Here is a 12,389-nt window from a genome sequence, read left to right as displayed (position 1 = left end):
TACTATTTCTTCTATTAAGCAGCCACTTAAATACAAATTCTACAAACATTTCAACTTATTACAAAAACTTATAAAAGCGGTAAGTAAAATTGTTACAACACAAAAACAAACTTACAGCGTTAAGTAACGAAATATTCATAAAATGTAAAATTGTATAATTACTGTTGAAACTAATTTATTCAGTACTAAATCCACGCAACAAGTTAAATTCGTATTTATTATTAAAAAAAAATTATGTTCTCTCATTCTTCAGTAAATAATCAACCAGTCTGACTTACGTATCCGATGTCCCAGTTATGACCAAATGATTAAACTTAAAGCATGTTTACTTAGTTTTTTATTTAGTGAGTTACTAACTAATCACTAACTGGCTGTAACCGTATGTTTTCTTGTTGTTCAGTTTTTTACTTTTAAAGTTATTTTGCACTTTATTTACTTACACCTTCGCAACAGGAAGTAGCGACGTTCGATATCTATTTTCTTTTGATGAATTGCTTTTGTTTGAAGTATTCTTGGTATCCAATGATGAAATACATTTACTTTGACTGTTAGTCGTCACATTAGGTTTTATAGCTTTTACATTTAACTTTCGGAAAGCTTCCATCGATTTATCATGACGAAGAGTGTTGGTTTTTAAGCACACTGGAATTTTGCTATTTTCTTTTAATGTTATATCAAGACTTTTGCGCTTTTCGATTTTATCATTGATGCTCCCGAAGCCCTCCGAAGGGTAAAAACTCGAATGACGCTTATTTGGGATACCCCGGGTGTCATTAATATTTGTATAATTTAATTGGAGACTTTTCATTCTAATTTTATATTTGTCATCGTCGGTTACGTTTAAAGTTACCTGCTGATCGGGCTTGTTTATTAAGACCTTTTCTTTGTGTACTTTGACCGATGTTGAACAATCGTTATTGTTATTATTATTACTACTATTACTACTACTACTACTAGTTGGAAATACAATGCCTGCGTCTACGTAAAAATGCTGTTCTAGGAATGTCATGTCGCTAGAAAAGAAAACGAAGTTAGTGGTACAAAAGCCTTTGCTTAAAAGTAAATCAAATGTGTAAATATTTATAAGTTAATATTGAAGTTGTAAAAAAATTGTCTAGAGTACGAGAATGTATAATAAATCGGTTCACGCCTAACTTCACTCTCCACCACCACGTAAGATACATACCCTTTTGTATTAGAAGAAGTCACTTTAGGAGTACTTAAGTTTGACGTTGGCGTTTTCTCATTAGTACTTCTTACTATATTGTTATTTGAAGGCTTGTTCCCACTTGCAGCAGTAGGAGGTCTGATTGTCTGATTATTAATATTTTCGGTGGGTAATGTTGTTTCTATAATTTAATTAAAATTTACTATTAAAAATTATAAGAACTTAATGTTCTTTATGAATTAAGTTTACGTTCCTATAATATATAAGCAGCGTCATAGATTTAATAAGACCGGTAGATACCTTCGTAAGGCCCTTGTTAAATATTTTGAAACACTATTGTTAGCGGCAAATATCAATAGATGGCGATATACTACATGTACTGTGATATCGTTAAAAAAACTGTTAACTGCTAAGATATTAATTTTCATAATGTAGTACATACTTTGATATACGGTATCACTAATTCTTCTAAGATACATCGTCTGTTCTGAATCCTGTTTCTTTTTTTCTAGTTTTGCCATGTTTTCTAATACCGTTGGCGATATGGGCCCTTCGAGATCTTTTTTGTTAGCTTCAAAACATCTTTTCACATCTCTATCCTTTTCGTTGAATTTTAATTTTTGTAACGCATTATTGTAGAGTTTATGTAAAACGGAGTCTTGGGTCGTGAGAGTCAATCTAAGTCTAGGCATCAGTAATACAATACCATAACGTATATTTGGTATTTTATCGTCTAAAAGAAAATTATTTTAAATAATAATATAGCAAGGAAATAAGAAAAAGTGTACATACCTATCAGTGATATAAGCGGTATGAAGAAGTAATCTTTGAAATATTTGCTGTTGAATATTTCCAAAGCGTCTGAGCATAACTTCACGAAAATTTGGCGGGAATAAAAACTCGGAGAATAGCATAGATTTGATATTAAACTATCTCGTAACCATTGCCTTTGCGTTTCCTTGACGTTGTTGCTTAAAAACCATAGTAGGGTGCGACAAGCCTCTAATCTTACAGGCTTAGCTCTCTGAAAAGTATTACCTCTGTAATATAATACATTCACAAATTTATAAGTGATGAATTTACCCCTTCCGTTGCAATATTTAAAATTGTAGGAGTAAAATTTTGATGGAGGTAGTCAGAAGGCATGCAATTGGTTAAGTACTGCAATCTGTTTAAAAAATTAGTTAGTAATCGCCAATTGTTGCCTTTCACCAGATGATTTTGACATTTGAGTAAAGCATTTCCTATTTCAAGAGTCATTGGTTCCGAATTTCTTTTCGAAAGGTAACGTTGCGTAGTAAATGATTGTAAAGTCAAATCCAAATTCATCACTAACGCCTGCACGATTTCGTCAACGTCATCTTTTAATAAATTAATTAGTTCTGGCTTCAATGTGTTGTTTCTGCTCCCTTAAAAAAGTTACTGCTTCTTTAAATCAAAAATAGAAACCACTAAGTTGTTATCAAGTAATTCAATTTTAAATATACACTGGAAGTGAAATAAACTACCACTTTAGATAAAAATTCGAAATCATTCCAGCTCAAAAAAGATTTATTATTTTTTTTAGTAGGCAAATATGAAAAAAATAAACAAATTTAAATCAATAACGTCATAATGATATTATTAACTAATTTTACCTATTAAATCTGAAACTTCATGGAAATGTTCAGCTACTGTGCGCCTTATGATATAACAGGGATCCCCCGCTAAACTTTTGAATGTTGCATAAAACAAATCAAATTTGTCTGGAATTTTAACCAGAGTTATTTCAGCTAACGTGGGCAAGTTTGCTGCGCAATGATCTCTACACATGACTGCCTAAAACAATAATAATTTTTGTCTATTATTACTGTTTACGACACGATTGGAAGTCAAAAGTAGCAGAAACATATTAGGTTAAGAAATTCTAAATCATTATTTACCTGAGATATTAATGTTTCTCGAACAGATGCTGGCTTACCCTTGGCGGCTAGAGTTTTATATGTTTTCAAATACCATTCAACAACTGATGAAGTTAAGTATGGTTCTATTGTTCTCATTATAGCTCCCATATCCTTGGCCAACATAACAGTGGTTGAATCTGTTGCCTCCAAGTATTTTTCATATAGTCGCTTTACTAGTGGTACTATAGTATCTTTAACTGTTTCTACAATGTTTATTAAGAACTGTGTCACTTTATATTAAGATAATTGGAAATAGTACATCATACCATGAGTAAGATATGGTAAACAGCCAACTATTGCAGATACTGCTGCTGATCGAACAGGAACTTTTTCATCATTGGCAAGTTCCACTAGACATGGAAGTAAAACAGATTTTTCTGGGCTTGAGCCTAATCCTGTATTGACAAAAACTCCCTCAAAGTTTTATATCAACCACAATCATATGTTCTTGTCAGATAAATACCTTTCATAATAAGTGGAATTTGAGTAGCTATTGCACCTCTGACTTCTGGGTGGCAATCCTGACATAAGCTTTGAGCTGAAGGTAAAACTTCTCTTTTGACGCTTAAAAAGAAAATACAAAATCAACAGCTTTAAGATATTTTTTAGATCTGGCAATACTTGTGCATTCATTGGAAACATTTATAGTTTTCTCACAAATGCACTCACCAAAATTACTTACTCTGCTGATGAAAACTTTGCATAACCGGCTGCTGCTCCAAATATTCTACAGCTTGCTACCCTATGATAAAGTGGCTGGTTTAAACTAGATTTATCTCTAGCAAATGGCAGAACCTTAAAAAAAGAAATTAACACAAAAATAGTTTGAAGATCAAAATTTTATGATCATTTATATACCTTTCCTTTTACCTGTGCCTCATCAAGGACGTTTACAACATCAATTAATGTATCAAACCATGCATTAGAAACAACTGGATCTCGCGATTCAATTCCTTGATATACTGCATTCATTGCATCAATTGGTATTTTTTTTTGAATCAATGCTTTATATGTTTTACTGACTATAATGTTAAATTCAGATGAGGAGTTTGGTAAATCCTGCTGAATTTTTGGAATAACGCGAGAATGCACTGCTTGTGCATTTGATTGTAAAAGCTGAGGCAATGACTGAATGACACTAATCTTCTGTATATCATCTCCTTTACTAAAATAGAAATAATGTAGGTATCTGACCTAAAATAATAAAAGGATATAATATAACCTACAAGTACTTGTTAGTTGCTAGCGATCCTATTTCCCAAGTGTAAGTCAACATAACATTTCTGGTTTACTACCCAAAATGTCTTAAAAGACTGATAAAAACGCAAAATAACTTTCTTTACAAAATTATCATATCAATATAATTGTTTTACGAAAATTAAATAATTGATCCTTCTGCATCTTAATTATCAGTTGACACTTGTAGATTAAATTATTATAAACTAAACTGTTAAAACAGGATTATTAATAATTATACCAAACACAACCCTCTTCAAAATAACCCTACTTTCTTATTATTGAAAGTAAACAAGGATTACCCTATGTGTATCTATTATCTACGCAAGGATTCCTTTAGAAGTGTTTATGGTAACGGTGAATTTTATTTTGTTTCTAGCTAGATATGTTCAAAAAATCCAGAGGTGAAAAAGGTACCCAAGGGTACCTATTTTTTAAAGATGGATAATAATTTACTTACGTTAATAAATGTAATGCTCGTTCTATTGGCTTAGCTTCCAAAGAAGGATCAATAGTATGTTTAGCAATTTGGTCTTCACTCTTAAGTAAACAATAGTACAGTACGTGGATGAATATAAAGTATTTTTCTATACAGTATTTACCTTTCCACGTTTAGGCTTATCGAGTTGTAAGTCCTGAAGTTCATCATTTAATAGCATGTTAATGTATTTTCAAATGCGTTATAATATACTAAATTAAAGGCCAGTAAAGAAACTGACATTTAAAAAAGTTAAGATAAGGTAAACTGTTTTCAGCAAAGCAAAAAAGCAATTACATTTGACTTTTGACTTTGATATTTCGCATTTGATAAGAACAATCTTGATTTTATATTTATTGGGTTTACGATTAGTGAAATTCTTTAGTATACATAAATAGTAAAGAATTTTTTATTTTAATATTTATATTTTAAAATTACTGTGTAATTGTATATTGGCAAATCAACACATACCGCACGTATGATATTCATATAAATGTATAAATATCTGTGTATGCATTATCCATCTGTGTTTGGTTTTGTGATTGTTTTATGAATTTTTCTGTTCTTCCCAAAGAATTATGGTTTTTTATGAACAGTATGGGTAAAGTTGAATAGTTGTTCCCGCGTTTTATATAGTGAGGAGAGAAGAGCTCATAGATTGTTTGCAAGACTTGTAAGGGGACTACTTATCTATGGGGACTACCCAATATACTATTGTGTATACGACTATAGTTGTCAAGCGGTTTAATTTTTGTTTGAATTTTGAGTTATTAAGGTTTTTAATCTTAAGAGATGAGCGCCGAAATGTGAGTTTTATTTTTAAAACAGTGTTTGAAATGTATATAGTGAATGTTTTTCTTCTTTAAAGAAATATGCATTTTAAAAAGGGTTCTATTCGTAAAGTAATTGTTCGTAATTTTGTGTAAGTTGGTTAATCATTTTGTCTCTACATAAATACAATACTTACTGTTTCATATTTTTTAGAACGTATGCGTATGCTGAAATGCTTCCTGGTCCGAATTTAAACATGTTAATAGGTCCTAATGGTACAGGAAAATCCACAATTGTTGCTGCTATTATTTTGGGGTTAGGGGGAAATCCAAAAACAATAGGAAGAGGGCATAAAGTAATACTGCTTAGTATTCCTGCTGTTATCATTAAAAATTTAAATAAAGTTATTGTTTTAGGTTTCAGAATATGTAAAATATAATTGTGAAAATGCTACTGTAACTATCTATTTGGAAGCTGATGACAGTGAACAGATATCAATCACACGTCAGTTTGATTTAAGAGAAAAGTCATTGTGGAAGTTGAATGATAAAGAAATCACATTTAAAGAGATTGATAAAATTATAAAGAAGTTTAATATCCAGGTGGATAATTTGTGCCAATTTTTGCCACAGGATAAAGTTGCAGATTTTGCTAAAATGAATAAACAGCAACTGTTACAGCAAATGCAGGTTGCAGTTTGTAGGAATGATCTTATTGAAAAGCAGCAAAATTTAATAAAGAAACGAGAAAGGCATAAACAGTTAAATATATCTTTGGAGAAGCATAAGCAGAAATTGCAAGAATTACATGATGCTAATGTGAGATTAGAAGGAAAAATTCAGAGTCTTAATAAGAGGAAGAAGTATTTACAGCAAATAGAACATCTGGATAGAAAAATTGCTTGGCTGCAGTATGAACTGCTTACACAAAAAATGGATGAGGTGGAAGCTGATAAAAATAAAACTGCTGAAATATTACAGCAACACCGTACCAAAAGTAAGCCTATTGAAAATGCTTTAAGAAAAGCAAAATCTGTTATAAATAATCTTCAGGAAAAAGTTATGACTTCTGTAAGTATTTATTTATATATTTGCTAAATTTCAATTGCATTTACCTGAAAACTTAAAATTTCAGAAATACAATTTTCAGTGCCACTTAGGTGCAGTAAAAAACTTGATTGTCAAATGTTTTTACTTTGCTGGCTTTTATATTTTGCTATTTTTTCTTTAGTTCAGTCAAGTGAATGAAGCTGAAAAAATTACTAGTAATAAAATAGAGCAGTTTGATGTTTTAAGAGCAAACATAAACAGAGCCATTGAAGAAAAAAACAACAGTTTACAACAAGTGAGGCAACAAGAAGATGAAATAAAGACAACATCTGAACAAATTGCACATTGGAATAGAACGAGAGAAGAACTTCATAATGAAATTAATAGTGGTGAGTTTTTCTATTAATTTTGTATTTTATTTTTATGAAGGTGTCCTGTCATTATAACTCTGGTTTTCCTAAAATTACACTTTAAAAATAGAAAATTTTTAGCAATACGCTGTCCTGTGTATTAATGTATAAAATTCATTTTCTAATTGTATAAGCAATACAGATTAGTAGAAGAAAATAATATGAATTGTAAATTTTTGTATGCAGTATGGGTGTTACAGTTTTCAATGTCTGATATACTTCTTTTTAGAGGAAGGCATTTTTGCAAAAATTCACTCTTTAAATCAAAATATAAGAAAAATCAGTACACAAATGAGTAGTTTGGTTGACAAAAAGAACCAAATAGAAGATTTAAAAACGCAGGCTTTACATGAAAAGCGTCTTCATGAGAATGATTTAGAAAGATTGGAAAATGTTAAGGAGCAACGTATGCGATGGTTATGCAGGATTGACAAGGATGCTTACAAAACCGTGAATTGGTTGCGATCTAACAAACACTTATTTAATGGGGAAGTGTTTGAACCTATGATGCTTGAAGTATGTAACAATTGTATACCACAATTTTTAAATCTTCTAAAACGTTACTATTAAAGTATTTATAGTTTTGAAGTCCATCGAAAATCAGTCTCTGCAGTATTAAAAAGATGGTACAAGAAAATACACATGTTTCAGTTATGTAAAAATCATTTATTGATTCCATTAAAATTATTTTGCAACTTAGTGACTTCTTTAGGTGGAAGACATTTAAATTTATTAATAAAAAAGTTGACTTTTCCATCTGAAGAAGTCACTTTGTAGCAAAATAAGTAAAGTAGAATAATTAAATAATTTCTAGTCAAAGTGAGTGTTTTGGATATGTAAGGGAAAGTTAAGGTGGGGGAAGCGCGCGCTATTCAATCACTGCTGCCTGTAGTTAAACTTTGAGAGACAGAAAAAGGGAGAAAGAGAAAGAAGACAGTTATCAAACGTTTGATTTGGTAACTTTTGTCTTAAACAGCATGTTGTGTAGTTATTATTTTACTCATTACCGATGTTAGGAGTACACATCATTGGCTAGTATCTTTTTCTGTAGAAAAGCATTATCTATTTGTTGTTAAAAAATATGTTTCAAAGACCAAATGGCGATAAGTATAGTTAATCGGCGGTACAATACATAAATAAGTACCATTAGAATGTAAAAAGTCTGTACTTAATAAAAGTATAGATGTATATTGAAAACAGTTTTAAATTAAGATCTAAGTAACGAAACTTCTGTGTGTTAGTTCGAGTTTTCTCCTTTTTCTTTTCAGCTAAACGTAAAAAATCAAAGCCATGCAATTTTTGTTGAAAATAGTATTCCAATGCGAGATAAACTAGCATTTACCTGTACCGTTAAGGAGGATATGAATGTCCTTATTCGTACAATTAGGGACCAAAAGAACTGGAATATAAACGTTGTTCATTCCGGAAATGAAGGTGCAAGTTTGGATTCATATAAACCGAGAATACCTTTGGACCATTTGGAAGGATTGGGATTTTTCGCTTATGTCAAAGATCTGATAACGGGACCTGAGCCAATACTGAAATATTTGTGCAAGAACTATCAGATTCATAATATACCAGTTGGAAATCATCACACGAATTCTATATTTGAGCATGTTCCCAAACAAATTACAAATTTCTTCAGTGGTATGTTACTTAAAAATAGGTCTTTGTTACAGTGCAGAGGGTTTCGTGTTTCATATGCAATGAGTTTAGTTGTTATTAGTATAATAGGACGTCGGCGTTTATTGAAAACGGAAAATAGAAACCTTGGTTTCAAAAATGTGTAGGATATTTTTTTTGAGTGGTACACTTTTGTCTTCTATTCCTGTAATTTCGAGATTTATTATTACAAGTGAATCACCCTGTTGCACATTTTGAGTTTATTTCGAATTAAAAATAACAAAATATGTTCTTTATAACTTCTACAAGTACAAACTGAAAACATTTCTTTTAAGATACTTACCATTTTTCTACCACATTTTCAAAGTACACGGGAGCCAAAAGTGTTCGACAAACTCAGATAAGGTCAGATGGTAGTTTGTCTAATTCTGTTGATACTGAACGTATTGAAGCAATCCGTCAACACTACAATAGGTGCAAAACTGTTTGTGAAAAGCATAATAATGAACAACAGGGTATTGAAAAACAGGTAAGTTTTTATAAAAGTAGTGCTGCTATGAATTCAGATTTTACTGTTTAATAACTTAGCCTAAAATAAAAAATAAAACACTGCAAATAAGTTAATCACTAAAATTGAGAAAGTAATATTTTTACAAAGTTAAATGAACAATAAGTCATTCATACTGTTCATAAATTCAAATTAAAAATATAGAGTAATAAAGAATTTTAATTACAAGACTTAAAAACTTCTTATCTTAAGACATCCTAAGAATTTTCATTTAATTTGTTATACTACTGAGCTTTCTACCTACCATTAGATATCGATTTTAAATGAAGAGAAGTCATCTACACAAGAAGAAATTAAATCTTTGCAAGATTCTATAAAAAAGATAAAAAACATAGAAAGTAGACTTAGAATTCTTAATAATAAATTAAATCAACTTCATGCTACACCAGTCAATGTGGAGGAAATAGAGAAAAGGGCCCAAATGAAAATCAAAGTACGTTTTATTTTATAATACATAAGTATACTTATAAAAAAGAGTATTATTTTTGCTAGGAAATTATAAGTAAAATGCTAGCACATCAGCAAGAAATTGTAAAATATTTCAAAAAATACAGTAGTTTGTCAGTCACCGCTGAGTTAATGCGACTGAATTTAGACTCATCTCGAAAACAGGTCGCAATTTTAGATAATAAATTAAGAGATATACGAAAATTGATTGAAGACGCAGAAGAAAAATTAAGATTGATTAAAGAAACCCATTCTAGAATAGTATCTTCTGTCAAAGTTGCACTACGTAAAGCCAAAGATTTGTCAAACGGTTGTACACCAATTGATGCTGGATTCGATGAGTTCAGAGAAATGTACGAGAAACTTAGTGAAGACATCGAAGAGCTTGAGGCTAGTAAAGAAACGATCTTGTCAAAAATGGATTATCTAAACACTGCAACTGACGGTGAATTAGAGGAATATGAGGAGCGCCAAAGAAATATTCGTACCACAGAAGAAACTTTAAAGTCAGAGAAAGCAGAGTACGATGAGTTGACTGTGGAAATGAACTCATTACAAGAAAAATGGTTGTCGCCTCTGCGAAGTTTGGTAGAACAAATTAACGAGAAGTTTAGCACAGCTTTTAGACGAATGGGATGTGAAGGAGAAGTCGACATGCACATAGGTGAGTTTTGTTATTGCTAAAACATTTATAGTAGCAGTTAATGGTACCGTGGGCCCTTTTTTGTTAACAAACCATGTAAAGTATGCAAGAAAAGTTTATGCTATTGAAGTATTCTTAGCTTTTTAATCTTGATAACTAGAAATCGTCTTATAAAAGGGTGTCGTAAAAAAGTTGTATTGTGTTTAATTATAATTTTAACATTTTAATAGTTGTTTTGTATAGAAAACTTTATAATTTCTAAAGTATTAATATAAGAAATCGTGTTACAGCTTTCTCATGTACCTCGTTTATTATTTAATGAAATATTCCTGTTTACTTGTTTTATTTTTTTTAATTTCCTAATAGGTAACAATGAAAATGATTACGAGGAGTATGGATTGAGTATCAAGGTGAAATTTAGACATTCGGAGCTTCTTCAAGAGCTTAATAACGTGGTCCAAAGCGGTGGCGAAAGGGCCGTAGCCACGGCAATTTTTATGTTATCTTTACAGGAAATTACTCCAGTTCCTTTCAGGTGTGTCGACGAAATAAATCAGGGTATGGACGCGAATAATGAAAGGAGAATATTTGAACTTTTGGTAGAGACTACCAGTAAAGAAGACACCTCTCAGTACTTTTTGATAACGCCAAAGGTGAGTTGTTAATTTGAGTATTTATATTTAGTAACTATTAGAGTAAGTAGACTAAAAAGAAAAACCGAAACAGTAACTAGTTTCTCACTACTAAAGTTTGTTTATATTAATATGTGAATATCAAGACTTCTGGTGCGTTTTTTTTATTATTCATTATAAATTATAAAACGAGAGAAATGAAACTTATATCATTCTAAAGGTAGTGTGCCAATTTAAGTTAATTTATAATTAATACCAATAGGAAACACCTTCAGTTACAAAAACTTTACAAAATTGGTCCGTTGTGATAGTTAATTTGTTTAATTTATAAATATTTTATTAGATGAAATATTCAAACACTGGATCATCGTGTAGTACCTAGCTGTTCTGTGAGATTTTATATATTTTTCTTTCTTTCTTGCAGTTAGTGCCGGGTTTAAAATTTGTCCCTACAATGAAAATCCATATAGTTCATAACGGTTGTTTTGTTTTATCGCAGAAGAAATGGAACAGTTGTAGAAAAATATGATGTTTAATATCTAATTGTTATTCCATTTTTTATATAATTATAAGTATACTTTTAATGTGTATATGAATAATACGCTTAAATTATAAATAAAAACCTATTTTTATTACCACAACATACTGAGTGTAATTCATTTAAAAATTGTACAAAATTAACCCAGCAAGTATTTTTAATACTTATGATATAAGCAGCCATCATAACCCGTCCGCTTCGCTGAGTATAACCCTTTGCACCTCTTCGGGGGTTGAATTTTATAAAATGCCGAAGTAGGTGTCTAATTATATCAAAGAGCATTAAGGCGAAACTCCTAGTCAATCTGACCACAAATAAAATATTCCCCATACGAACGTAGCAACCTCATATCAACCCTTCAGGATTAATTTTTAAAAATTACCAAAATACGTGTATATTTAATTGTATCAATGAGAATGAAGACCAAGTAAATTATACAATAAATACTTATGTCCTGTACAAACATTCCAACCCCTTTTCACCTCTTTAGAGGTTAAATTTTTTAAATTGCCTAATAGGTATTTGGCTAATTTTATTAAAAGGCAAAAAACCAAGTTTCAAATAAATCTGACCATAAACAAAAATTTTGCAACCCCTTATCACCCTTTTAGGGGTTGAATGTCGAAATATCCTGCCTTATTCCTTGTACACATGATAAAGGAACTACCTGTGCAAAATTTTAACTATCTAGGTCCAAGGGTTTAGCTTGGACGTTGATGAGTCATTGACTAAGTGAGTCAGGATTTTTCGTTTTATACTTATAAATTTCTTTTTATTATTTCAATGTATAATTGAAAAATAATTTAGGACACTTGGTAAAATTGCCGTTTTTCAGTACACTTAACTAACCACTAGATCATGTCGCTCGGTGATAGTAATATAA

At 30.8% G+C, this 12,389-nt stretch overlaps 3 protein-coding genes across 4 annotated transcripts in view; 2 read left to right on the top strand and 1 right to left on the bottom strand.

Annotated features, from left to right (window-relative positions):
• LOC108732723 (haloacid dehalogenase-like hydrolase domain-containing protein 2) overlaps positions 1-1,767 on the top strand; it is a 3,223-nt gene extending 1,456 nt beyond the window's left edge. The window contains exon 4 of the mRNA XM_025973860.1: positions 1,681-1,767. Coding sequence (XP_025829645.1) covers positions 1,681-1,698 — 18 coding nt within the window. The 3' untranslated portion in view covers positions 1,699-1,767. The remainder of the gene's footprint in view (positions 1-1,680) is intronic.
• LOC108732748 (serine/threonine-protein phosphatase 4 regulatory subunit 4-like) lies at positions 14-5,134 on the bottom strand. Of its 2 annotated transcripts, XM_018463699.2 has the most exons (13): positions 4,950-5,134; positions 4,808-4,887; positions 3,970-4,276; positions 3,794-3,906; positions 3,575-3,675; positions 3,378-3,506; positions 3,091-3,314; positions 2,806-2,986; positions 2,252-2,577; positions 1,961-2,192; positions 1,611-1,901; positions 1,187-1,349; positions 14-1,013 (listed from the first exon to the last, which is right to left on the bottom strand). In XM_018463699.2, the coding sequence occupies exons 1-13, from the start codon at positions 5,004-5,006 to the stop codon at positions 437-439; spliced, it is 2,781 nt and encodes a 926-aa protein (XP_018319201.1). In that variant the 5' UTR covers positions 5,007-5,134; the 3' UTR covers positions 14-436. The 2 variants fall into 2 exon arrangements, with proteins under 2 accessions (XP_018319201.1, XP_018319202.1); XM_018463700.2 differs by lacking the exons at positions 4,808-4,887; positions 4,950-5,134 and adding an exon at positions 4,338-4,622.
• A 392-nt stretch (positions 5,135-5,526) lies between these two features.
• LOC108732772 (structural maintenance of chromosomes protein 5) lies at positions 5,527-11,612 on the top strand. Its single transcript, XM_025973844.1, has 12 exons — positions 5,527-5,631; positions 5,694-5,747; positions 5,810-5,951; positions 6,013-6,666; positions 6,827-7,034; positions 7,285-7,571; positions 8,324-8,702; positions 9,014-9,207; positions 9,497-9,679; positions 9,739-10,357; positions 10,703-10,989; positions 11,393-11,612. The coding sequence occupies exons 1-12, from the start codon at positions 5,618-5,620 to the stop codon at positions 11,495-11,497; spliced, it is 3,126 nt and encodes a 1,041-aa protein (XP_025829629.1). The 5' UTR covers positions 5,527-5,617; the 3' UTR covers positions 11,498-11,612.
• Positions 11,613-12,389: the final 777 nt, after the last annotated feature.

This window comes from Agrilus planipennis, unplaced genomic scaffold (genome assembly GCF_000699045.2).
Source record: "Agrilus planipennis isolate EAB-ADULT unplaced genomic scaffold, Apla_2.0 scaffold61, whole genome shotgun sequence".
Taxonomy (NCBI): Eukaryota; Metazoa; Arthropoda; class Insecta; order Coleoptera; family Buprestidae; genus Agrilus; species Agrilus planipennis.
This window is presented reverse-complemented; position numbering and strand designations above follow the sequence as displayed.